The 23,920-nt window shown below is 51.5% G+C and overlaps 2 protein-coding genes across 3 annotated transcripts in view; one reads left to right on the top strand and one right to left on the bottom strand.

Annotated features, from left to right (window-relative positions):
* The window catches only part of TMCO4 (transmembrane and coiled-coil domains 4), a 43,775-nt gene extending 26,877 nt beyond the window's left edge, over window positions 1–16,898 (top strand). Inside the window, exons 12-14 of the mRNA XM_067311211.1 lie at window positions 945–1,062; window positions 4,066–4,183; window positions 15,787–16,898. Of these exons, the coding sequence (XP_067167312.1) occupies window positions 945–1,062; window positions 4,066–4,183; window positions 15,787–16,185 (635 nt within the window). The 3' untranslated portion in view covers window positions 16,186–16,898. The remainder of the gene's footprint in view (window positions 1–944; window positions 1,063–4,065; window positions 4,184–15,786) is intronic.
* Window positions 16,899–17,960: 1,062 nt separating this feature from the next.
* HTR6 (5-hydroxytryptamine receptor 6) lies at window positions 17,961–22,025 on the bottom strand. Of its 2 annotated transcripts, none has more exons than XM_067311213.1 (3): window positions 21,176–22,025; window positions 19,986–20,234; window positions 17,961–19,617 (listed from the first exon to the last, which is right to left on the bottom strand). In XM_067311213.1, the coding sequence occupies exons 1-3, from the start codon at window positions 21,905–21,907 to the stop codon at window positions 19,204–19,206; spliced, it is 1,395 nt and encodes a 464-aa protein (XP_067167314.1). In that variant the 5' UTR covers window positions 21,908–22,025; the 3' UTR covers window positions 17,961–19,203. The 2 variants fall into 2 exon arrangements, with proteins under 2 accessions (XP_067167314.1, XP_067167313.1); XM_067311212.1 differs by having other exon boundaries at window positions 17,961–19,812.
* Window positions 22,026–23,920: the final 1,895 nt, after the last annotated feature.

The raw sequence follows: 23,920 nt of genomic DNA on the forward strand, positions 1-23,920 counted from the left end.
CTCCGTTGTCTAGGAGTTTCTTTCCCCTTCGTCAAGCTCTTGACCGCGCAGAAGGTGAACTAAAAAGACCTCAATAAAACACCACCGAATCTTTGAAAGGCATCGAGGCTGGGACTGTCTCTTGCTCTCCTGACTTGGCAGGAGTTAAAGTGGGGAAGCACACTAATATTTAAATTTTAATTGAGGACTGCAGCAGAGGTGCCCAATATTTCTCATTCAGTCGTTGTACTGAAATGTCTCAGCTGCTGCTTTCTGCTAAAGGTGAGAGATGAAGGTTTATTATGCTTAAAAGTCAACGTACCTTTTCAGCAAATTGGGCCCTGGGCATTTGGTTAAAGTACGCTTCAGGAAAATCAAACCAGATGGATAGATTATCACTTCACGCTGGCAAACGCCTTCATTGTTGTTAGCTCCCAATCAATATTAAGAATTTGGAGGTTTTCTGTTGCGTGTACAGGTCGTGTTTTTCATCAACTCAGCTTGAAGGACCGGTGGAGAGAAGAGTTTATCGTGCTTAATTAATGATAACGTTTGCTCACTGTATCCAAAGTCAGTCCCTTTCACCTGTTTCAAGATGTAATAGTTCAGCTTTATACAACGCCAGACAAATAGGTCTGTGCAAAGACCTTTCCATCTTGCTGCTTAAACTGCGTCTCTCTGGGCAAGGGGCCGGGCTGCTTCTCCCTCTTGCTGTCTGCCTAATTCCTTCCACTGTCTCAGGGTCTCTGTTTTTCACATTTGTTTATTGAGAATAACTCGAAGTGTGGACAGTGTTTATGGAAAATTATGCCTAAGATCTTCCTTTTCCTTATTTCTATCTTTAAAATTTAAATGATGATTTTTCTGTAGCGCACATCTGAATATATCCCTCCTCCGTGTGCGCGTAAAGATGTATTTTGTGCTCCATCTCCCAAATCTGAGCTGTTCTGCTTTCATCTTAATAGACTCGCAAGGGATCATCGAAGATGCGGTCCTACTGGGAGCTCCGGTGGAAGGAGAAGCCAAGCATTGGAAAGCCCTCACAAAAGTGGTGTCGGGCAGGATCATAAACGGTTATTGCAGGTCTGTACACGCTCCGTTCCCTGCTTCATTATACTAGGGTCACTTTGAAACGACTTTGTACATTTATTCCTTTTAAAGCTTTCGTAAGGGAGTGTTTGTTCAGCTGGTGAATGGGTTGGTTCAGTAGCACCAGAGACGGAAGTGCCAGAGTCTCTTCCCTCTGGAGGTCTCTCCCTCAGCTTAATTGGAGATGACAGTCTTCAGGAGACAGTTCAAGGCGGTTTTGTCTCCAGCTCGATTGTTTGCAATGCGTATTAAATTGGAAGCCTGAGGTTCTCAATATGTAAGTCCTGGTTCCTATTCACACTGAGGCAGCCTTACATCACCCCGGCGATTTAAAGCTCAGTCAGTGTGTCTATGTGCATAAATGTCACATATTTTAAATTTCAGCTTTATGTAAAGGACTATAAATGCAGCCTTTAAGTTCACTGACACTTAAAAATAAAGAACATGAATTCAAACCGGTGAAAGCTTTGAGATACAGTTCATTAGGGTGTGCTGATGGAGAACAAGATATGAGAATTGGAACAGAAGTGAAGAAGCTTGAGCAAATGGAAGAGCTTTTATACCTAGCCTCGGTTTTTGGTCAAGATAGTTTGCATGAACAAGGTATTTTACTTACAAAGGAGGTGCAACTAGAGTAGCTATAGCAAACTCGCTAGGGATGTGGAGGAACAGAAACCCAAAGTGAGCCTTTTAAAACTGTGCAGACAGCTGCTCTGCAGAGTTGTGAGAGCTGGTGGGTGAGAAGAGGGAGATTCAGAGGCCACAAGCAGTTGAAGCAATCTTACAAAAGCTATTAAAAATTCAAGGGACGGTATCAAACCTAATGACTGTGTATTGGAAGATAAGTGCGACAAGGACATTGCTTACCAGCACGATTAGAAGAGAGAAATTAAAAAGAAGGAATGAAGTAGGGAAGACCAAGAGCATGGGAAAATAAACTGAGAAATAGCCAGGCAAGAAGATTAGGAAAGAGCATGTAACCGTGAATAAAGACAGCTTATAAAGCCGTGAGCCCTCAGGTCAAGGACAGCTGAAAATGCTGTTGGTCCTCTCCATATACACATCCATATGTATGCCTACATGAGAAAGTATTATATCACTGTGCATCTTATGTAGAATATTAATTTACAAAGAGTAACTATATAAAAGAATTAAAAGCACTCAGTATTAAAAGAACCAGTCATTAAGCCCATCTGTTGGCTAACCTGAAAAATGTTGCTTTCGTCTATTTTGGGTCACAGGAGGTTTTAGGGATGCTGGATGTGCGCATAAATGACTGTATTTCTTTATGCGACATAAGGAAAAAGCAATTGCTGCCTCCTGTAGATTAGTTAGTGGGGACCTGGGAGTGCTTCTGTTTTCCTCCAAAAAGGCATAAATGAGCGCAGTTGTTGCCTATAACTGAAATTGCCATGGCAAACATTGCTCCAACCTGTGCTATACAAAAGTCTCTTTCTCTGCAAAAAGCTCAGTATATTCATTTCCTATAACATAAAAGAAACGATCTTGTTGTAGTTTCAGGGCCTGAATGTGCTGCTGGAATACAATGTGTGTTTGCACCTGCGTGTGTACAATAATTTGATTAGTCTCTTTGCTTCGGCAAGCCCCCGTCTTGAAAGCTGAATGAGCAACGACGTAGAAATTGTAGCTTGGGGCTCGCAAATAGGAAGAAGCAGGTGAGGAGACTGTCAGGAAATACTCTGCTGTGCTGGTTCTCCGCAGTCCTCTAAGATGCTGAAGTTGAGGGTTATTCCCTTAGCATGAGGGGCAGCTGGAGGAGGTAGCTGAGAAATATGGAGAATTTATGTGAGGGTATTAGATAGGAGAGACGGATTATACAAACATTATACAAACATTCCCCATCTGAGTCTGATTTCACTGCTGTCACGTTCATACAAATTTTGGCCTCGTTCTGTCAGTTGGGGAGTAACTATATTTAGGTCAGATGAATTACATCATTGAATAAAACTCCTGCAAGATCAGATTTGGGCCCGGTTTGTTGAGCTTCAGTCCACTGTAGCTTGTCCCCCTCTGCTTTGAAGGCTGAGAGAACCCGGAGAGTGAAAGCCAGCTGTCAGAGCTGTCCCATTCGATATCACAGCGGGGTTACAGATCCCTAGTAGAAAACCTTAACCAGCTGAGTTAGCCTCCTGCAGCTTCCCAAAGAACCCACGTGTGAGTAGCAAGGTGGTGACAGATGACAAACGAAGCGACCGTGTTGTGGCGGGGATGCGTCGCAAAGGTTTCGCAGAGCGTAGCCTCTACGCACAACTTCCAGCGTAGACCGTTCTGGAGAGAACGGGAGCAGCGAGAAACGGCTTTCTGGGGAGGTGCCTTTCACTTTCTGCCATCATACTGCTATGTTCAACCTAAATCTCCTCTGCAGAGCGCCCAGGTTTTGTACTGTCACTCTGCCCAGACGAACAGGTTACGTATTTCTGAAGGATGCATCACCTCTCTTCATGCCGTTGTCTGCCCTGAAGCTGTCACAATGACTTAAGGCAATACGTTTTGTGGTGGGAAGAGACTCCGGTTGATTTTGTCATTGAAACCTTACATTTAAAGAGCACCTATAAATCAGAAGCGCTCTGAGGAGCGTTAGAGTTGACATCTTTGTCAGCAACGTTGGTACTATCTGCCTCAGCACCTGTATAGCTGCCTACAGGCTGGAGAACTTTTACGCATAAGTACATTAAAAAGATTAAATATGTGAATGTAGTGTAGTCTCCAGGCAAATATAGAAACAAATGGAAGGGTCAGATTCTTAAACCCACTGAATGTAATGATGATGCACCCATGACTCAGGATTATGCTCAGATTAACACTACTGCGTCCAGCAGTGCTGTGATTCCTACCTCAAACAAAGCCACAGCAAGGCTTGGTCCAGCCATCGCTGGGCTTCCAGGCCCTTTTATTCTCTTCGTGGCCTGAGTAGTCATGTATTACATCGGTCTGGCAACAGGATTTATTCCCGCTCTTGTTTTGCTCTGCTCCTAGGGGGGACTGGCTGCTGGGGTTTGTATACAGAACCTCTTCGGTCCAGCTCAACGTTGCAGGCCTCCAGCCAGTCAACTTGGATGACAGGAGGATGGTAAATGTGGACCTCTCCTCTGTAGTAAGTGATACTTCTTATAGTCTCAGTTTTTCCATCTGTCCTTCACTTGCAGCACTGCAACCTCACACTCGTTGGTTAGGGGAACGTGAGGTACTGAGGAGAGCAGCTGGATGTACGTTGTTCCTCTTCCCTTTCTTTGTGATAATTCTCATCTTGGACTTCAGTATAGATTGTGTTGGCTCAGCCCCGAGGCTCAGCCAGCGCTCGCCGGAGCTAGAATCTGAACAGTATCGACTAAGTAATTAGAATTTGCCTCTGTTGTTGGATTTTTTGGTTCTGAAATATCTCATACTGGGGAGAGAACATGCAGTTTTTCTCCAGAAAAGGCCTGGCTGTCTTGCAAGCCCCGGATGGGCAGGTAGGTAGTCTAGACTCCAAGGATCTGCTTCCAGACTTGCCACTCGCTGTAGCAGTTGAGTGATTGGGAAACCCGCAGCTCAAACACAGGACTGCAGAGCAGGGGCAACCTGCCGTTTTATCTGGATGGAGCCGTTGACAGCGTCGAGCAAGTTCGCAGCCCCTGTACCGTGTCCCTCGGCCGGGTTGCCGCTGGGCTGCCGGAGCTGGTTTGCAGCCACAGAGCTCCGGGGTATCGACGGCTGGTTTGTCCGGGCTGCTGGGTTTTTGGAGTGCAGGTCTCCAGGAAACAGGAAGAGTTTCTGATTCCTATTTTGTATCCCTGGTAGACATTTAGTTTCTTCAACTAAATTAGTGATAAGCTGTTTTATTATATCTTTAGCAATATTCAGCTCAATTACCTTAAGCAAACGAATGATTTCAGTGCCTTGTCTTTACTCATGAGCTCCTCCACAGAAATTTGCACAGACCCCACCTTCTGTATGGCTATTCATCGTAGTCTTGAGAGCGCAGTCGCGTTTTTCCACATTTTAATGATTTAATTCATCTTTCTCCCTTTGCAAACGGGACGGGAAGATGCTCAGCACAAAGCTGAGGCTGCTTGCGGGGTCACTTTTCCTGCCCTGACTTCTCCTGAACATCTGCACAAGCTGCTAGGGATTAAGCTGTTAATTTTGCTCTGGAGCCAAAGGCACTTTAAATGCTTTCCGATTTTTTGAAGCACCAGCCTGGTGAGCCTATAAATACCCAACCGTTACCAGCTCATTTCATTCATAATAACTGAGCTATGCACATCCCTTGCCAGAAAATGTAGGACTTAATGCTGTACAGATAAATTAGAGACTTCACAGGCCAAAATGTAGGCATCCTAGAGGGAAGTGGTGGAACGGAGGCTTTTAAACATGGTCTAGTGCTATAGCTGTTCTTGTATCTTTGTGTCTTATTAGGTTGCCTCGATTAGCATTTCCATATGCTCCTGCGTTCATTTTCTCACTGTCGTGGAGTTGTCAGTAGTCGCTTGCAAGCAGCGCATCTGTTGAGGGCATTAAAAGAAAAACGGCCAAACAAGTCAACCGGTGATGGCACTGGGGTGACATTTCCTGTTAGCTCGGTCCCTGTTCTCTCCTCTCTTTGGCTTCTCTCCAGAGATCCTCGTTCCGTTGACCTTCTGCTTCCTGATCTTCAAACCCCCCTGGAGTCCCGTAGACCTCGTCCTGCCTGGCTTGCAGCAGCCTCTCCATTTTTCCCCTCAAAGGAACCGTATTTACATCTGAGCTAAACGAATAACGGTTGCAGAGCTGCTCTCTGCTGATCTTCTATTGTTGTGCATCTGGGGCCGTGCCGCATGATGCCAGCAGACAATCCCCGCGCTGTTCTCATTTTAGAAAGAGCTGACACTTTCCCTTGCTTAATCTTACTGCAAAGCATAGGGGGAAAGAAAGAAAAAAAAAAAGAGCAACCACCGAGGGGAAAGAAACTGTATTAAGTAGGTGTTGTTCTCTTGATCCGTTTTCCAGAGCGTAGAGCTTTATGCAAAGAAATAGAGTGAATCCTGTGGAATATTTTAAAAGGAAAAGAGAGAAAAAAGAGAGCAAGAAGGGGGAAGGAAAGATTCAGGGGCACGATATAAAAACAACGGCAAGAAAGATGGATTTTGTTGCAAATAGAGTGCAACAGCATAAGGGAAATTTATACAGAGATGTTTTCTACGAAAAATTCGCAATAGACTACAAGAAGGGCTGTTTACAAGAAAGAGTTTTCTCAGCAGAGGAAAGAAAATCATTAGAACATAATATCATGTGCATTAATTCGGACCCACGTCCATCAAGCCCAATATCCTGCCTGCCACGGGACATCCTCCTGCTCTGGCTCTAAATTGCCATCACAGCACCAGGAGTAGCAAGATAGATTTGGGGGTGGAAGCGGGGAGGGAGCATCATGAATATGCTGCGATGCAAATACTTATATTTACATGTAAAATAGGCATCTGCCTTGCAGCAGACTTGTAATTGTGCCTGTTTGAGAGAAATGGAGCAATATGTCTCAAGTAAAGGAATATTTAAATGCCTCCCTAGAGGTTGGCTTCCCGGAAGAGCCTGGTTTGGACTTTTCCAAAAATTCCATAGGAAAATCTGGAATCTGCTTTAGTTTATGTGGAATGTTTTGGACTGGGAACGCTGAGTCTTATGCTGAAAAAAGTCCTTGAAGTGATGGGGGGGGGCTCAGTTGCTTATTGATAGCGTTGCTTTAAAAGTATTATATGTTTCTTAAAACCATCGCGAGTGCCTATTGCAGCAGGAGTAATTTACTGGGGCCTGTTGCTTTGCCATCTCCTGTATTTGTCTCCCAGATTAAGCTTTGGTTCTTGGCACGTTAAAAATAGAGGGGCTTGAGAAGTGGGCATGTTTACAGCCTACGCGGGAGAGGGATGCTAATGAGGAAATACGTTAACACAGCGCTTCGAGTGAGCGTGCTTGGCTGTACTTGGAGGAACTTGGCTCGTTGAAAGGATTGCAGAGATCTCTGATGCATCTTGAGAGCTCCAGGAAAACACAGCTGACTCTCAGCTTCAGTGGAAATTAAACATCAAAAAAAAAAAAAGCCAGGAGTGCTTTTAAATGAAGCTCTCACTGCTTTTGAAGAACGATAATGATAATCCCTGATTACCTGCTTCCGAGCGTGCTGCACAGGCCCTGAGATGGGCTTGTCAGTCATTCCCACACTTATATTTCCATCACCAGCCCTCGCAGACCACCCGGGGCTCTGCAGAGGACCTGGGTACGCCTGCAAGCAGGAGGTGCAAAGCCTGGACCTCTGGCAACGATGTCTGCAGGGCCGGAGCAGTTCAGGTCCTGCCAAAACCCAGCCGGCGGTAAGAAAGGACAAGCAGCGATAGAAGAGTAAAGCGGCGGCGATGCAGAGGTGCTTAGCCTGAAAACCTTATGCAGGCAGCGTCAGTATTTTAGGCATCTCACAGTCCATCCATGATGAAAACCGGACCGGACCCAAAGGGCTCGGTTCTCTTTGCTGCGGTATCAGGAGAGTCCTCTAATGAGTGGAGGGCTAAGGGACCTTAGTATAAATGGGAATTCACCCCAAAGGCATTTCTTGCACGTCTCTCTTGATTAGTATGTTTTTTTATCTGCCTGTCAGTAAGAAGACTCAGAAGAAATGTCCTCCCACTCAGCAAACGCAGTTATAAAAGCCTTCCTAACGGTTACAATGGGACTGATTTATCCAGTGGATTTATTTGACAGCACCTGTTACAGAAACCGAGGAAGTAATTGAGTTGTAGCGTATTAGATTGATTGCTGTTTGTTCAAATGGGACATCGCAGATTACATTCTGCATTACCATTTGAATATTGCAGAAACGTTTTTAAGCTCAGAGGCAGAATGTGGGCAGAGCATTTGCACGGGCGCCTTGAAGTAAGGAACGGGGGCTTAGGTTTCTTTGGGCAGTTTTACTGCAGCAGAAACCGGGAATGAACTTGCAAGCTTGGGTATAAAATGAAAGCCCGGTTGGAAGTCTAGTAAAGAGCATGAATGTATCCTGGTTGTTGGGAAGAGGGGAAGGGCTCTGCATACAGCAGCCCAGTGATGGGCTTGCAGGATATCCAGGGCTTGTGAGTCTATCTTCTGCTTTAGGTACATACACAAATAATCCTTAATTGCTAGTTTGCAATTAGTCCAATGTGAAATTGTCTCCAGACTGTGGTTAAGTTTTGCGTTGACTTTAAAAGGACCCTCCTTTCCCACGCTTTCAGTGGCTGAATTCTCCTTGCCTTGTTCCTCATTGCCATATCGCCTGGATGGCACCTGCCTGCCTGATGCTGGTACTCAAAAATTCCTGTTGAGGCAACACGCAGAAACCCCAGCTGAGAGAAAATCCCTCCCCATTCAAGCACGTGGAAACCCTGTTCTGTACGGCTCAGGGACTAAAGATACGAGATGCTTTTATCTCTAGAGCAGTCACTGCACTGATCCGTAGTGATGAAGCGCGCTGATGTATTTCCCAGCCAAGTTCTCCCGCAGCATCTTTGCACAATGGAGGGCAAAACAGAAGAGCTCGGTTTTTGGAATAATGTGTGTCACGCGTCGGCACGGTTTTGCCTTTTTCCCTGGGAGCTGCTTCGAAAGCTTTTTCCTGCTCTTTTCTTTGCTGCTGTAGCTAAGCAGTGGGAAGGCACTCTTTATGACAATGCTTAAAAAACAAGAATTACTCATCTCTCTTTCCAAATGCTATCTAAGAAAAAGGGGTCTAGTACTCCCATTAGGAGGGAACGCAAACAGATCCAAAGGCGGTCTGCCTTCCGCCAGGCAGGTACACAGCATACATAAATACCATAAGCAGACGCAAACTCTGAGCTTTGTGAAATCCAACTGATTTGGCACTTCTGCGATTCACGCTTTTGCTCCAAAATGCATTAAACTCTGTTTTTTTTTTCCCGTATTCCCAAGACTTGCAGCAAAGAATTAATTCTGGCTGTGAAATGTGGGTTAATTAAGAACCCTGGGGCGTTCATAAGGCAAAAGGTTGTATATATCTTGTTCTACCCAGATGTAAACACTTGTTTCAGATGAGCAGTGCCACCTCCCCTGGTGACAGGAGTTAACAGGACCAGAACAGCAACAGCTAGGAGCAGAGCTCAGCTTCAGGTAAGGGCTGGAAGGAGCCTCAAGAGCTTTATCTCACATCTGCGCACAGAAAAGCAGACAAACTCAGTCCCCTCTGGTCACGGTTTGAGGAACTGACCTCTCCTGAAAAAGCCCATAAGAAATTGTAATGTCCAGCTAATCTCATCGCTGCTCCAGGGGCGTTGTGATGGGCGCTGAGAAGAGAAGGGAGAATGTGAGCACATGCTGCAAGGACTCGTGTAAAGGAAAACCATCTCGGGTAGGAAGCACCTCCAGCATGCCCAGCTCATGCTATTTTGTGTAGAAGAGTTTTCTTCTGGTCCCTTTTCTTGGAAGCTTCCTCCAAGCCTCTGGCAAAAGGCAAATACTTGGGTTATGAGACGGGAGGAGGAAAGGAGCAGACTAGAAACCAGTACATAAACAGGAGACGCAAAGGCCTCCGTTCAGCCTCGCAAGGAACCGGCTCCTGTTCCCTTACTCAAGCAAAACTGCCAGCAAAAGCAGAGGGACTTTTCCCTAAGTGGAGCTAATAACGTTTGATGCTGTAAGAGTGGCTACACAAAGCACAGTAAGGTGAATTAAGGAGAGAGAATTTAGCTTTGTCCTCCCTGAATATTTTGTCGTATGTTGGAACACGAACGATAATTCAGTATAATTTTTTTTGTTCAGTTTTGAGCTTCTTTTCTAATCCCCTCAGCTAACAGGGAAAGAAAATTCAATCGCAACAGCTTATTGAAAGTGTTAACGAAGGAGAAGGCTGCCTTGGCTGACACATTGTGTACGTGAGGTTTCCTGCTGTAGCGCAGTTTCAGTTAACGCGTTTGAGATTTTGCAATTACACCATCATGTATTACTGATATCCACAGCGTAGCCGAAATAAATACCTTGCAACGTAGCACTGCCTGCTGCTCCGGAATTGGGGCCTGCTCAAGGTGGGATCCCGTCAGAGTATTGAACGTAAGTGAGCTCAAAGCAGGTCAGAGCGGAGGGAATGACAAATGCACGCGTAGTCGTCGGTGAGGAGACAAGCAAGAAATAAGTGAATGAAGTAGTTGAGTAGGAAGACTGGTAACAAAAATAAGAGGCTGTTTCGGCAATAGCTTCGGTGTCTGTTTTCATTCTGGGTCTCCAGTGTAAGTGATACAAACCGCTGCGTTGCATCTCGTGAGCAGATGGCAGAACGTACAGGGATTTTACCAGCAACATTAAGATCGAGATCTTAAACTCGCTGCAAATCAAGGTGTGATGTGCTTGTAGGGGATTGTATTGCTAAGGAAAGATGTTGCACTATTCCATAGCTGCTGAAATCTCCTGTATGCCCGAAACTTTTTACCCAGATATATTATATTATCCCCATCAACCCATAAAGGTGATTAAGGTATGAATAAATTGAGAACAGGTTGTTGTCCCCGGAGATGGCAGAAATTCCCTTAGCTAACCAAAGGTGTTGTTCACCAAGGTGACTTACTGGCTGTGGCTGCAAACTCTTCCGAGTAGGTTCTTCTACCCGTCAGTATCTGTCTTAGGTGGCTTCAGCATCAGTCGTATGGGTGACCTCATTTAATCTAAACGCTCAGGTGACGTGGTTTTGTCCGGTTTTTTGGAGGAAGATCCCTGAGGGGTTAGGATAGGGATGGCTGTGTGTGTCCTTCCTTGCTGGTGTTTGAATCGATGTCTCGCGATCGGCTTTCCAAATTTTAGTCCGGTGCAGGTGTAACCCAGCTGAGCAAAAAAAAAAAGCCCTGGGCGTGGAGACAGTAAGGAAAAGAGGCTGTAATCTGCATCGGGAGCACGACGCTGAAATAGCAGAGCGCTCTCGCTGAAGTACTCATTAATATCGAGAGGGCAGTTTGATTTCTGAGAGCCTGGGAGCGCAGGAGTGGGTGTTCGTGCGAGGAGGAGAGTTATGTCCTCGTAACCCAGTCATTATGCTGAAAGCTATTATCACGCTGCCAGCCACCGTATCATTTCCTCCGTTCACTACCTCCAGTCATTTCTATCTTATAATTGCCCTCGATAAAATGGGAGCAGAGGGAGCTGCGATCCGTTGCCCTGGCAAAAGCGTTCGATAGCAGCGCGTCTCAGAACCGACAAGTCTTCTCCAGCACCATCTGTGGTGAAGGAGGCAAAGGGCAGGAGCTGCAGGTAAAGAAGATGTTACGTGAACGTTGCTGCTGGTGAGGAGAAGACAACTTCCAGTCAACTAGTTGGAAGTAACCAGTTCCCTGCTCATTTCTGGTAGCTTTGACTGTGATTTGACTTTGGTTTCTTGGTCTGGGTCTAGGTAGGAGATGAGATGGGCTTCTCTCCATCTCACCTCCCCGGGGCCTTCCTGAACTTATTTCCCCCATTTACTTCCTCTGTCTTCTCGCTATATTCTGTCTTTTCTCCCCTCCATCATACAATCCTCTTGGGATTCATGTCGGGAAATTGAGAGTAAAGCTGGCTGAGCTTTTCAGCAGTGCCCTATGCCAGCAAAAAAAGCACTGTTTACTCAAAATTGTCAACATGTTCCCACAAAGCGTTTCAAAGTCTGGTGGAAAAAGTCTTGGAAAAGATGATTGCACCAGTGTGAATTTGGCCTGAGCTCTGTCTGATCCCCTAATTATCATCCGCGAGGTGAGAATGACTTGATCAATAAGTTTTGGTTGAAATGCGATTGCACGTAAAAATTACCATCTTGCTCAGAAAATACTGCTGTAATTAAAGGAGCACTTTTACTAGCCCAGGCAGTTTTTAAACAAGGAGCAAAATAAGGATCGAGTGACTTATTCTATTCACAAGGATTGTAATTGTGCGAAGGAATGATTTAGAAGCAAAGCTTATTAGCTTCAGCTGAATCATGCTCCAATCTATTCCATCAGTTTTTCAGAGCAGAAATAGAAACATCAAAGAGGAATAATGCAAATCACATTGACAGTATTTTCAAAATAATTTTAGCTCTATAAAGTTTTCCTCAAATATATTTTTGTTAGCTTCACCTTTGCTGGAAGCCTGAACTGCTAATACTGAGGATGTGCCTGTAGTGCCAGGGATACTCGTGGCAGACGCCAAACCTACATTTTTTAATAGTTGGTTTAAATTCCAGCTTCTGAATTACTGAGCACGTTCACTGTCCTTGCTTCTGGAGAACAGTGTTCCCTAAGAATGAAGACAGAAGGATTTTATTTCCATTTTAACTGAGTTCAACCACAGTCCCTTAAGGTTTGTTTAATGCCCTGCTGGTGCTTGCTGGGGAATTTTGCTCTTCCACCAGCTTTTCCAGGGACCTCCAAGCCCAGCCACGTTCCTCTGGTTGACCAGCCTCCTTAGGGCTTTCCCGTAAGCTTTCAGAAAACAAGAGGTGGGGAGTTTTCGGCAGGACTGAACGTCCTCGATCGTGCAAGAAGTGCTCGGCATGCTGAGGAATCAAGGTTTACGCTGACACGGGGGAATAACTCGGACCAGAGGAGCCTGCCAGCTTGGCAGAGATGACGGCATTTTGATTGATAACCTGGCATAACTCGGGCGTCCTACGATCAATCAGCTCCTTGCTGCCATCTGGAAGAGGAGGGCCGCGTGGATCTCGAGGCGGTATCACCAGTCGAGGGTTTTTGGAAAGAAGTAGGGGCTTTTGCATGTCTTCCCTTCGTTGTCAAATGCCACCGCAAAACCGGCCTCGTGCCTCGCATTTATTTCAGCGTGCAGGACTGTCACGTGCGTCTCTTCATCAACAACAGGTTCACCGTCGCTTTTTGGAGCGCAAAGTAAACCAAGTCGCTGCAGTGGCAAGAGCAGAAGTTGCTGAGCTGGCTTTAATTGAGATGTTCCACCCAGAGGAGTTTGCGTTTCATTGCGTGTGTACGCAAAGCCTCTGACGCGCCAGCAGGAAGCCAGGCCTGCTGAAAAGCGAGGTACGATTAGTATCCGAGCTTCAGAAACTGCAGCTCACTCTATTAACCCTTTTCGCCCCGCGCTGAATAACTTATATTGAAATAGATACCGTTTGTCAAAAGGGAATCCTGCAAATGCGATGCCCTCCAAGCCACGTCCTGATCCTGCTGAGACAAGGCTGCTCCGGAGAGAAGGTTTAAGTTGCGGGAATTTTTTCCTGCCTGATGAAGTTGCTCTTTGGACGTGACAGGCTCAAAGCCCATCCTTTGCCTTTGTACGGAGACCACCGGCGGGTCAGTTTCGGGCCCAGGGACAATGACGTTATTTGTGTTCAGAGCGCCTGTAAATTTAGAACGGTGTTTTTATGAGACCATAACCAGAGGCACTTACTGTACTGAGCAAAAAGAGTGCCGTGAGAATTTAATGGACCCAGCTGAGCGTGCTCAAGGACGCTCTTGACACTTTTGAGAGGATCTGAACTTGAAAACCTTTCCGAAAGATCTGCAACGATGGCTCCTTTCAGCAGATTGATAGATCCACCTGAACAACGCAATGAACTGTAGCCCTTCGGAGATCTTTCTGTGCCACGCTCTGGTCCTGCAGCAGAATTATTGATAGAGGAAGTTGGTCTGTGTCTTCCAGTGAGTCAAAACAACCATAAAACCAGATATAACAGACGAGGAGTCACCTAAGCACACTGTTTTCATTTCCTTATAGCAAACATAAACGTCTTTGCCGTGGTTACAAAAGTAACTTTTTATCATTCTATTCTGAAGTTCCTCCTGCACTTTGTTCTCCCAAATAGTCAAACGAGTGTTTCACTTGGAAGTTTTTATTGTCCCTTACAAGGTTTTGAAAGGTCCCATCCCTTCTCCAGCATGGCCCACCCAGCAGAGGAATGCAGCTCTCCAAATTGCGTAGGAAAACGGGCGTCCGAGAGCTGGAATTGCTGAGTTTCCCTACCAGGATGGCGTCGCATCTTGAAAGCGGCAATGAAAGCGTCCTAGCTGCGCTTTTGCTGACGGCTCACGAATAAACGTCCCAGCACAGCAGACTTCGGCGAAGGAGTCCTACCTGCTCTTCAGCATCTCAGTGCTTGCATTCGTCTGGCTTTAAGGGAACCTTTAAAATTCCATCCTGGAAACAGGAGTGAGCTTCTTTTGAAGAGCTTTAGCGGTATTACTTAGTCGGTCTGCAGTAAGGGACAGACTTTCGGGAGGTCTCAGCTCCGCTTTTAGTTGCACGAGGAGAAGCCCAGCTGTTCAGAAGCGCTTACACGCGGCATCTCCCGGGGATCGTGATGCTCGAGAAAGAGGAATTCCCCACTGTTTTAGTGGAAGCCGCTGGATACCGAAGACTTAAGCAAATCTAGTCCTTAGGGCGGCAGAGGAAACGTTCTCTCTGACTAATGGCCAGGTAACGCAATAAACCACTTCTTAGGAATCCCCAGGCACTGACCAAGGCAGGTAGATGCTACTGACTGTCCCCAAGGACACTTCACCCCCTGCCTTAAGACCGTTTCTCTCTTGTTTCTACCTACCTTGTCCAGCTCTCTGCTCGTTTCCCTGCTCCTAAGCCCCCCCGCAGAGCAGCGAAGGGTGCTTGCTTTTCCAGAGGACAAGGTGCTCATCTCAACAGCCAGCCCGTTAGTGGCTTCGACGGTTATTTTAATTAGCTAATCTCTTCGAAATATCAAGAGCCTGTCGAGCCATCTGGACTGATGAGAGTCACATATTGCATTCCTAACGGGTTGATTCAATCCTTTGTTTTGCTCCAAGTTCTACGCGTACCCAAACGCTGCCGCTCAGAAGCCGCTCGGAGATCTGAGTTTTGCCCTCGCCCGACACGAGCTTTGCTAACGGCGTGGCCTAGAGGGCTGCCGCTAATCCCGGCTGCTGACGTAGCAAGAAAGGCCTGTGCGGCCATCAGGATCAGTCCGCTAAGGTCTGGAAGAGACTGGGATAGCAGGGAGGCGAGAGAGCAAGTTTGGAGCAGAGGGGACCGAGCAGCTTCAGGACTGCAACTGCAGTGAATCTGCTGTGCCTGCGAAGGCAGAATACTTAGGTCTTTTCTTAGGTCTTTTCTTTTTTTTTCTGGCTGGATTAAGGAGGAATTAAACTGTTCCAATTCGCCAAAGACGCTAAAACGGCTCAAGGTGCAAATCATACCGCTGTGCTGCAGGGCCAGCGGATCAGCGAGCCATGGGCATAGCCCCGAGCCAGCAGCGCTTTCATCTCCGCAGAAAAACCCGCTATAAACCCACCCGGGGAGTCTTTGCTCAGCAGCCCTTCCTCCCGTTTTGGCTGCGAGTGCCACAGCAGAGGAGATTTGTTAGTCTCCAGCAGGATCTCGGCCGTAGCCGCTTGAAAAGCTCGGCTTGAACGGGGCACCCGCGGCAGAGCAGGCAGCAGCTGCCTTTCCAGCCAGGTAGCCTTTACCATACCATAATAATCGCTGCAGAGGGGGTTTTCTCTCCCTCCTGCGCCCTGATAGGAAAGGTGCATTCCACCATCCGTATCGGAAGGGTTTATCTTATCGTGGGAACCACCCCACGGTCGAACGGCTGTGTTTTTGCAACAACATATTGCTGACTTTAATTTGGTTTATGAACCCGTAACTCCTGGATTCCCGGTTTTATCCTGCGTTCGCAAGGAAAGGTCAGTGCACGTTTAAACGGGGCGCGGGGCTCGGGCGAAGCGGCTTCGCCGCTAACAGCGCTCCCGGTGTCGTTTGCAGGTGAGCGGCCACCTGGACTACATGAAGCAAATGGACACCATCCTAAAAGCGGTGGGAATTAAAACCAAGGAATGCCGGCTCGAAGAGAAGGGCAGCGCCAGCCTGTTCTCGCCGCCAGCCAAGAAAACGCAGCAGGCGGCAGGCAGCGAAGCTCGGCGAGACGAGGACGCGGCCGGCGGTGGCCGCTGGTCCTGGGACCCCGTGGACTCACCGGACACGCTAGACGCCAGCAGAGATGGGGGCCGGCCGTGCCCGGGAGAGCCGTTCCCAGCCGGCCTTGCTCAGGGCCTCGATTCCGCCGGCTGTTCCTTGGGAGAAACCTCACGGCCCTGCCCCGGCTCTCCGAACAGCGAGGATGGCGGGAAACACGCAGCAGGCACGGGAACGGAAACGGACTGAACCTGCGGTGCTGGCATCCCTCGGCCCCATCCCCTCGGCAGCGCCATCCAACGCGCCGCCGTTCCCACAGGAATACCGGTAGAGCCGACAGCTATAGCAGAGCGTTTTCAGGAGCTGTGGCCCTGGAGCGTGCCGGGATCAAAGCTTTCCCAGCAGCTGCCCGTGCACGAGAAGGGGCTGATCCTCGCCTGCACCGGCATCGCTCCTCGGGGAAGCGGTGGCGCTCCTCGCTGGGACATTAAAAGCATTTTCCCACCAGAGGTTGATTGGGGTTTGGGTTTTCACGCGCCCAGAGGAGCGCCGCGGGCTCCGACTGTCCGGTTGACGTCGCAGCGTCGCCACTTTGGCTCCGTTGACCAGGTGGGCAAACGGCGGAGAGGACGCGGCGTCTTTCCCCAGGCTGCTGCCGGTTTGCTGCCGGGGGTTCAGGCACTTCCCTACGTGCGAGCTGAGGACGACGAGTGGTGGAGGCCTCATTACTACTAGAAACATGCTTTGAGTCCCTAGGTGAAAGACAGCGGAGGAAACAGAGTGGGCTTTTTACGATTTATTACTTCGTGAATCTTCCTCCCAGGCTTTGCAAGCCAGCAACCCACAGAGAGAGACTTTCGTTCCGTGTCCCACACACATCTCCAGCCTTAAAAGCCCCCCTCTAGTCACATTTTTTAATTGGCTTAAAATAAAGCCAATACTTGGCATAGGATAAACATAAATCTGTCTGGTTTCTACCTCCTTCCGTAACAGCGAGTTGGCATCCGCTCGTTTTTCCCCCTAGTCTCAAACCGGAGGGAACCTTGCTTAATGTCCCCTGCCACGCAGTCTTCCAAAACCGCTTGGGACTGATCCACGTCTTCCATAAAAGGCTCTTTTTCCAGCCTATTTTGCTGCTCAGCCCAAGCAAACGCAACTGAGCAGGAACTGGGCGAGAGGATAAGCAAGTTTTACTGTCTTAAAACAAGTGCTAATTGGTAAAAATACCTTCCCACATCCAGAGCTAGAAGGTCTCATTAACTCCCGAGGTGGGGAATGCTGCGATTGCACCTTCTGAGTTTGGCTCCCGCCGAGTCCTCCTCCTCCCTCCCTGTTCCAGCTTAGTTCGATAACAACTTCTCCTGGTTTCCCCCGAGCTTTCTGCAAACCTTTCCTCCTGCTTCCCGCCCCCGCGGTCCAAAGGCAGCCGTCCCTGGAGGGGGGAGGAGAGCAGGGCACTTGCGCCGGCGTAACCCGGCGTTGCGGAGCAGCGTTGGGCACGGAGCCCGGCTCCTCCGCGTGCCCAGCCCTGCCCCGGAGGAGGGCTCGGAATAATAGATCTATCGCTTCCTAAAACTTGCCTTGGAGAAGTCTGGAGGACACCAAACGCGGCTGAGTTTGTGGCTGAATGAAACTACGAACATCTGTCTCCCGAGGAGAAGGTGCACCTGCAAACGGAGCCGGGGCGAGCGCTCTGGGACGCTGGGAAGCAGCCTGGCCTCGTCCCTCTGCTGAAGCCTCGCTGAATCGGTGAGCTAACGGGCTCCTGGAGTTCAGCTCAGGTTTTTCTACCCCTGTTTACCTGGAGTTGTTATAGCCAAAGTACGTTTTTAATATTTGTGGAAAGATGTGCGTATTTATTTTCATGCTTGATACCTAAAACCGAGCTAACTATCCGTTGGCCACACACATACGGAGAAGATGGATTAAACGGTTTGATATTTGAACTTGGGATCAGTCCTTCGTTTACCGCGGTCACGTATCGCTGCCCACCGGGCCAGCCGCCTGCTGCAAGGGCATTTGTAGCGAACGAACGTCACGTTACGCGTTGAAGCCCTTGCTCTGGTCTTGCGCGCGGGTGGGCGACGTGGCAAGGTGGCAGGACAGGAGGCCAAGCGAGGGCACGGCGCCAAACCGCCAACCCGGCTCCGCAGCTAAAAGGCACTTGAGGGCGAATTTGCTAAAAGCAAAGTGCCCACCTCTCCCGTTACTCGCTATTCCCTCTGCTTACGGCCACGAGCGGGGGGGTGCGGGGGGGGGGGCTTTCGGCATCGTTGCTTAAAAAGCCAGTGTTCGCTTCGATTTTTTTATGACAAAAATGCATGTTTGCTGATTGCACGCTCTAAAACTGAGGGATTATCAGAGCAAAGTACGCTGGTCTTACGCCAAAAATAGGAAGCTGTAGGATGCAAGCGAACGGGAAGCTTATTTCATTCCTTACTACTGTCAGGATACCCGTACAGCCACAAACAAGCTGAACGCCCACACCCTTGCTGAATATCCAAAAAGCAGCGCTGAACGTTTTTTGCACCAAATCGAATCCCCCGTAGTGCAGGCTGTTCGTGATTAAAGACGATGCTTTCGGCGTGTCGCAGCTGCGCTGTTTTTCTCCGGCAACCGAGGCGGATTCACTCCAGCTCGGGCGAGGAGATTCAGCTCCAAGAGGACGCGATGTTCTGTGGAGTGACCCAGCCTGAAGCTCTCGCCCGTGAGTCACCGGATGTGGTTTCCGCCGTTTCTCCTCTCTCGGGAAGTGTGAGAGAGGGGATCTGCTGAGCCGTGCGAGCAGGAGCCCAAAACTCACCCGCAGTTTCGGTTCAGGGGCGAAAGGTCCAAGGTCCAGACTAACCTGTTGTGAAAAGGCCCCAAGAAACCCGTCTTCCCAGGGATCGACTTGCCTCTCCGAGCTTCGTGTGCTTCTGCACTGCGTTTTAGGGGCAAAGACGCTGCAGCCGCTTTCCTTAAGGACGGTAAAAGCTTGTAGGCGCGGTGTGTCGTGCATGGAGCACCCCGTGGTGCTCCACCGCTCCCAGGCAAGGTGAGGAGGTGGTGCCAGTGACAGAGGGACGGACGGAGGGCGAGACGAGATGGACTCGGCGGTAAAACGTGGCTTCGCGCTGTCCGAACAGACCCGCCGAAGCGCTCAGCGATGATGTCTTCTCGGAGGAGACGCGCGTCCGGCGCGAGGAAGGCGTCGAGGAAAAGTCTCGGGGCGAATCCGCTCACGGACGTCCACCACCCGCTGCCGGCAGCTCCGGGGCGGCCCGCTCAGGCCACGGGGGCACCAAGCCGTGCGCACCGCAGCTCCCCGTCCACGGGCTCCCCGTCGAAGAGGTTCCCCAGGTGGGCACCGGGGGCTCGGGGGCCGTCGCCGACCGGCAGCAAGCCGTGTTCGTTCACCTGGCCGGCGGCGGAGTCGACGGAGTCGGTCTCGGCTTGCAAGGTGAGGACGTTCTTGAGGGACGTGGCCATGCGGGGCCCGCTGTTGGAGTTCCTCATGGAGAGGGAGATGGCGCTGGGCCCAGGCTCCCCCGGGCGCCGGCAGCAGGGCAGGTACTTGCCCATGGCCCTCTTGAAGTCCCGCATGAAGAGCGGGTAGATGATGGGGTTCATGGTGCTGTTGCAGTAGCCGAGCCAGGTGAGCACGTCGAAGAAGGCCGCCGGGACACAGCCGCAGACTGCCTGGCGGGGGGGGGACACAGCAAGGATTAGCAGCCTCTCCCGCCTCGGCCCCGCTCCACGGCGGTTTTTCCCAGGGCTGCCAACGGTTTCCTGGCTTTCGAAGGGTTTGGGCTTGCTGGTGCTCCCCGGGGAGACGGCAGCTTTGCTCTCAAAGGCTTCCCGGCAAGGCCTGCAGGCGTCTGAACTCGAACCCGGCTGGATTCGAAGCGAGATGCTTTGGAAAACCGGCCCTTCCCGAGGGAAAACCCCCCTGCGCGGGCGCGCTGGGACAGGGACGGGTGAGAGGGAGCGGCGCGACCGCGGCAGGCGAGTCGGAAAGAAGGGGGGGGGGGCCCGCGGGGCATCCCGCGCCGGCCTCGCCGGCTTACCTGCGCCACGTTGGCGACGAAGAAGGGCAGCCAGGCCACGAAGAACATGCCCAGGAGGATGCCCAGCGTCAGGCTGGCCTTCAGCACCTTCTTGCTGTGCTTGTTGGCGAACCTCTTGCCCTCGCCGCCGGGCGCTGCCTGGCTCGGCGCGCGGGAAACCGGCGCCGCGGAGGCAGCCCGGCCGCCCGGGCTCCCCGCTGCTGGCCCCTGCCGTCCGCCCAAGGCGAGCGGCATTCGCTGCTGCGACTCCTGCGGGGAAAAACAACAGAAAAACTCACGTTATTTCCATTATTTCCCTCTATTTCTAGTATTTCCCTATTGCTAAGGGGCAAAAGGATGGTGCACGCACCAGTCCCTGGACCAAAATCGTTTCCTAACCAGAAGCAATAAAACCCCTCCACACTGGGAGGGTTTTTTTTTCACTTTTTTAACCATTAAGACACTTTTTTCGTAGAAAAATCCAACTCGGCCGATGCTCCGGTGAGGATAAAGCGTGCCCTGAAGAGGCAGCTCGGGCTGCCGATTAGAGCAGCAAATTAATTGCATTTTTAAAAGCAGGAGCTCAAGCAGCTCAGCCTGCGAACGGCCCAGCTAGCGCCGTCCTCCCTCCGCTCTCGCCATCCCGAGTGAAGTTGTTCTCCCTCCGGCTGCAGGTGCCGACCCAGCGCCGGCGCCGGGGCCGCGAAACTTGCCTCGTTTTAACTCTGCCGGAGAAGCAGGGGGGGGATTTTTGGCTTTCCGAGGCAGAGCAAAGCGCCTCAACCCAACCGGCTCCCCTGCGCCGGGCCAAAAAATACATTTTCTAATATTGTCCGTTTATCGTCTCATTTTCCTTTGGGGAGTCTGGCGCGTCCTATCGCGCGTAGGAGAGCTGGCCGGGTCAGAGAGTCCCGGCTCCTTTCTTAAAAGAGAACAACAAACTAAATCAAGGGATTTAAAGGCAATTAAGTGTCTTTTCCCTGCAGGATGGGAGGTCAATAAAGCCCGTTACGGGGAATTAAAGCTGTTAGATTTAGCGGCAGTTACCTTCTGCCGAAGAAATACAAACAACCCCAAGCGCAGGCACGTTTCGGTTATAAAAACCGCGAGCCCCGCGAGCAGGGAGGGATTTTGCAGGTCCCTTTCCGTTCGAGCCCGGGCGAACCGAAAATAACCCGGCCGCTGAGCAGCCAGGGCCGCGCGTGGGTTACCTGCACCGAGGGCTCGGCGGTGGCAGCGGCGGTGGCCACGTTGGAGGCGAGCGAAGCCACCTGCACCGCTTGCTTGCGGGCGGCCAGGAGGATGCGGCAGTAGGTGAAGGAGATGGCGGCGGACGGGAGGAAGAAGGTCAGGCAGGAGGCCACCAAGGCGTAGGGCAAGCTGACCAGCAGCCGGCACTGGTCCTCTTCGCCCCGGGATGTGGCGTTCGGGGGCCGGGCCTCAAACTCCAGCTCGTGCCACCCCATCTTGATGGGCAGGAAGGAGGCCAAGGCGGCCAAGGTCCAGGTGGCCAGGATGAGCCAGAGGGCCCGGCAGGAAGTCATGCGCAGCTTGTATTTGAGGGGGCAGATGATGAGCAGGTAGCGGTCCAAGCTGATGAGGCAGAGGTTGAGGATGGAGGCGCTGCAGCACATGACGTCAAAAGAGTACCAGAGAGAGCAGAAGTCGCCCCGGAGCACCCAGCGGCCGTAGAGCTGGTTGAGCATGGCCGGGGGCATCACCACCAGCCCCACCATGAGGTCGGACATGAAGAGGGACACCAGGAAGTAGTTGGAGGTGTTGCGCAGGGAGCGCTGGGTGACGATGAGGAGGATGAGGAGGAAGTTGCCCGCCGTGGTCAGCAGGATGATGAAGCAGAGGAAAGCGGCCACCCAGCTGCTCCCCGCCAGCAGCGAGCGCTCCCCCAGCACGCTGGCGTTGGGGGCCCCCAAATCGCCCTCCATGAGGAGCCGGGCGGGAGGGCTGGCTGCGGAGCTGGGGGGACCTTCTCGGCCCGGGACCTGCGCTAGGTGATCATCGCTGGCGCCGGCTCCAGGGGAAGAAGTAGCATCTCTCTCTGTGTCCTCCTTCCTCCTCTCCTCCTCCTCTCCCTCTCTTCCCCCTCTCCCTCTCTTCACTGACAGTCGAGACAGAGTGACATTCCCAGGAGCCGATCAGCAGGAGCAAGGTTTCCCTCCCTGTTACTCACAGCCAGACGTTTCCTCGTCCCTGCAGATCCCCCCACGCTTGGGTGTCCCTGGATGGCAGTTCTGGATGCTGGGGGGACACCGGGGATGCTCGAGATGCCACGATGCTTAGGGAGACGCGATGCTCGGGATGCCCGGGATGCTCAGGATGCCCAGGATGCTGCAGTTTTCGGGATGCCACGATGCTCTAGATGCTCCAGACACTAGGAATGCTCTGGTCCCTGAGATGCTCTGGTCCCTGGGATGCTCTGGATGCTCCAGATGCTCCGGACACTAGGGATGCTCCAGTCCCAGGGATGCTCCAGATGCTCCGGACACTAGGGATGCTCCAGTCCCTGGGATGCTCTGGATGCTCCGGACACTAGGGATGCTCTGGTCCCTGAGATGCTCTGGTCCCTGGGATGCTCTGGATGCTCCGGACACTAGGGATGCTCCAGTCCCTGGGATGCTCTGGATGCTCCGGACACTAGGGATGCTCTGGTCCCTGAGATGCTCTGGTCCCTGGGATGCTCTGGATGCTCTGGATGCTCCGGACACTAGGGATGCTCCAGTCCCGGGGATGCTCTGGATGCCGGCGGTGCTCTGGCCCCCGGGCTGCCAGCCTCTCGCCTCCCCCAGCCCGGCTTGCCTACCCGCAGGGCTCCGTCCCCGGGGGCGCCGGGGCCCTCCCGAGCTGCTCCGAGCTCGGCTGCTGCTGCAGCTGGAGACAGCGAGGAGAGCGGAGCAGCCCCGAGGCGAGCGCGGGGACGCTCGCTCGCGGGGAGGAAGATGCACCACGCGGGAGCGGGGGCAGCCCCCCGGGGGGGTTTCTCCCCAGCCGGAGGGGCGTTCGGCGTGCGTGCGGGCGCCAGCCTGACTTTCACCTGCTTCTCTGCGACGCGCAGAAAAGGATGCAGAAATGCCGATTCGGAAGAGGTGGGGCGGGTGGGGGGGGGAGACGGAGAGGAGGAGATGAAATGAAATGCTAATGGAAACAGGGATCGGGTCTAAACTCGGCAAAGTGGCAACCAGAGAGTTCCCTTTTCCGCCTTAAAGAGACAGCTCGCCCCGCGCTCTGCCTCCCCGAAGCCCTCGCTGCCCGCCGCCGGCTGCCGTGGCCGACGCGGGGGGACGCGGTGACGAGCGGCCGGCAGCGGCGAGCGCGAGGCTCCATCCTTCGCTCCCAGGTCGGAGCGGCGGTCGGCGGAAGCCCAATTTCGCAAAGCCGAGTGAAAAGCAACAAAAGCCGCACGGGAAGGACTCTGCAGGCAGCTGCCGGCTGATTCTCTGGCGATCTGCAGCCGGGGATGGAGGGGGCGAGCAGAAGGCAAGGGAACCTGCCGGGCCGCTGCCGGATCAGCCCACGGTCTTGCCCCTCCGCTCCGGGGCTTTTTGGGGTCGGCTTCGGCGCGGGTCCCCGGCTTTGCGGCGCCTGGTGGCACAGGATAGACCCACAGCGACTGGCCCTTTGACGAGTGGGAAGCACCGTGTCGGAGGACCCAGCAGGTCCCCCTGACTTCTCCGTCTCCGTAGCTAGCTCCGAAGACAGGAGCAGACCGAGCCGCCTGCGGGTGAACGCCGTGCGCGTCGTGATCCCGGCCAGCCCTGGGCCACGGCATGAACTACCAGCGAGGACAAGCCTGTCCCCTGCCACAACACAGTGCTGCTGGTGGAACTGGTGAGAAACCAGAATATGAACGCGGGGAAGGAATGGAAATTTTGCTCTTTACCGAGACCCTGTTTTTTTAATCACCTTTTCAACACTTTCTCCTAGCGGCTGAACACCATCCC

The sequence above is a fragment of the Apteryx mantelli genome, chromosome 26 (assembly GCF_036417845.1).
Source record: "Apteryx mantelli isolate bAptMan1 chromosome 26, bAptMan1.hap1, whole genome shotgun sequence".
Taxonomy (NCBI): domain Eukaryota; kingdom Metazoa; phylum Chordata; class Aves; order Apterygiformes; family Apterygidae; genus Apteryx; species Apteryx mantelli.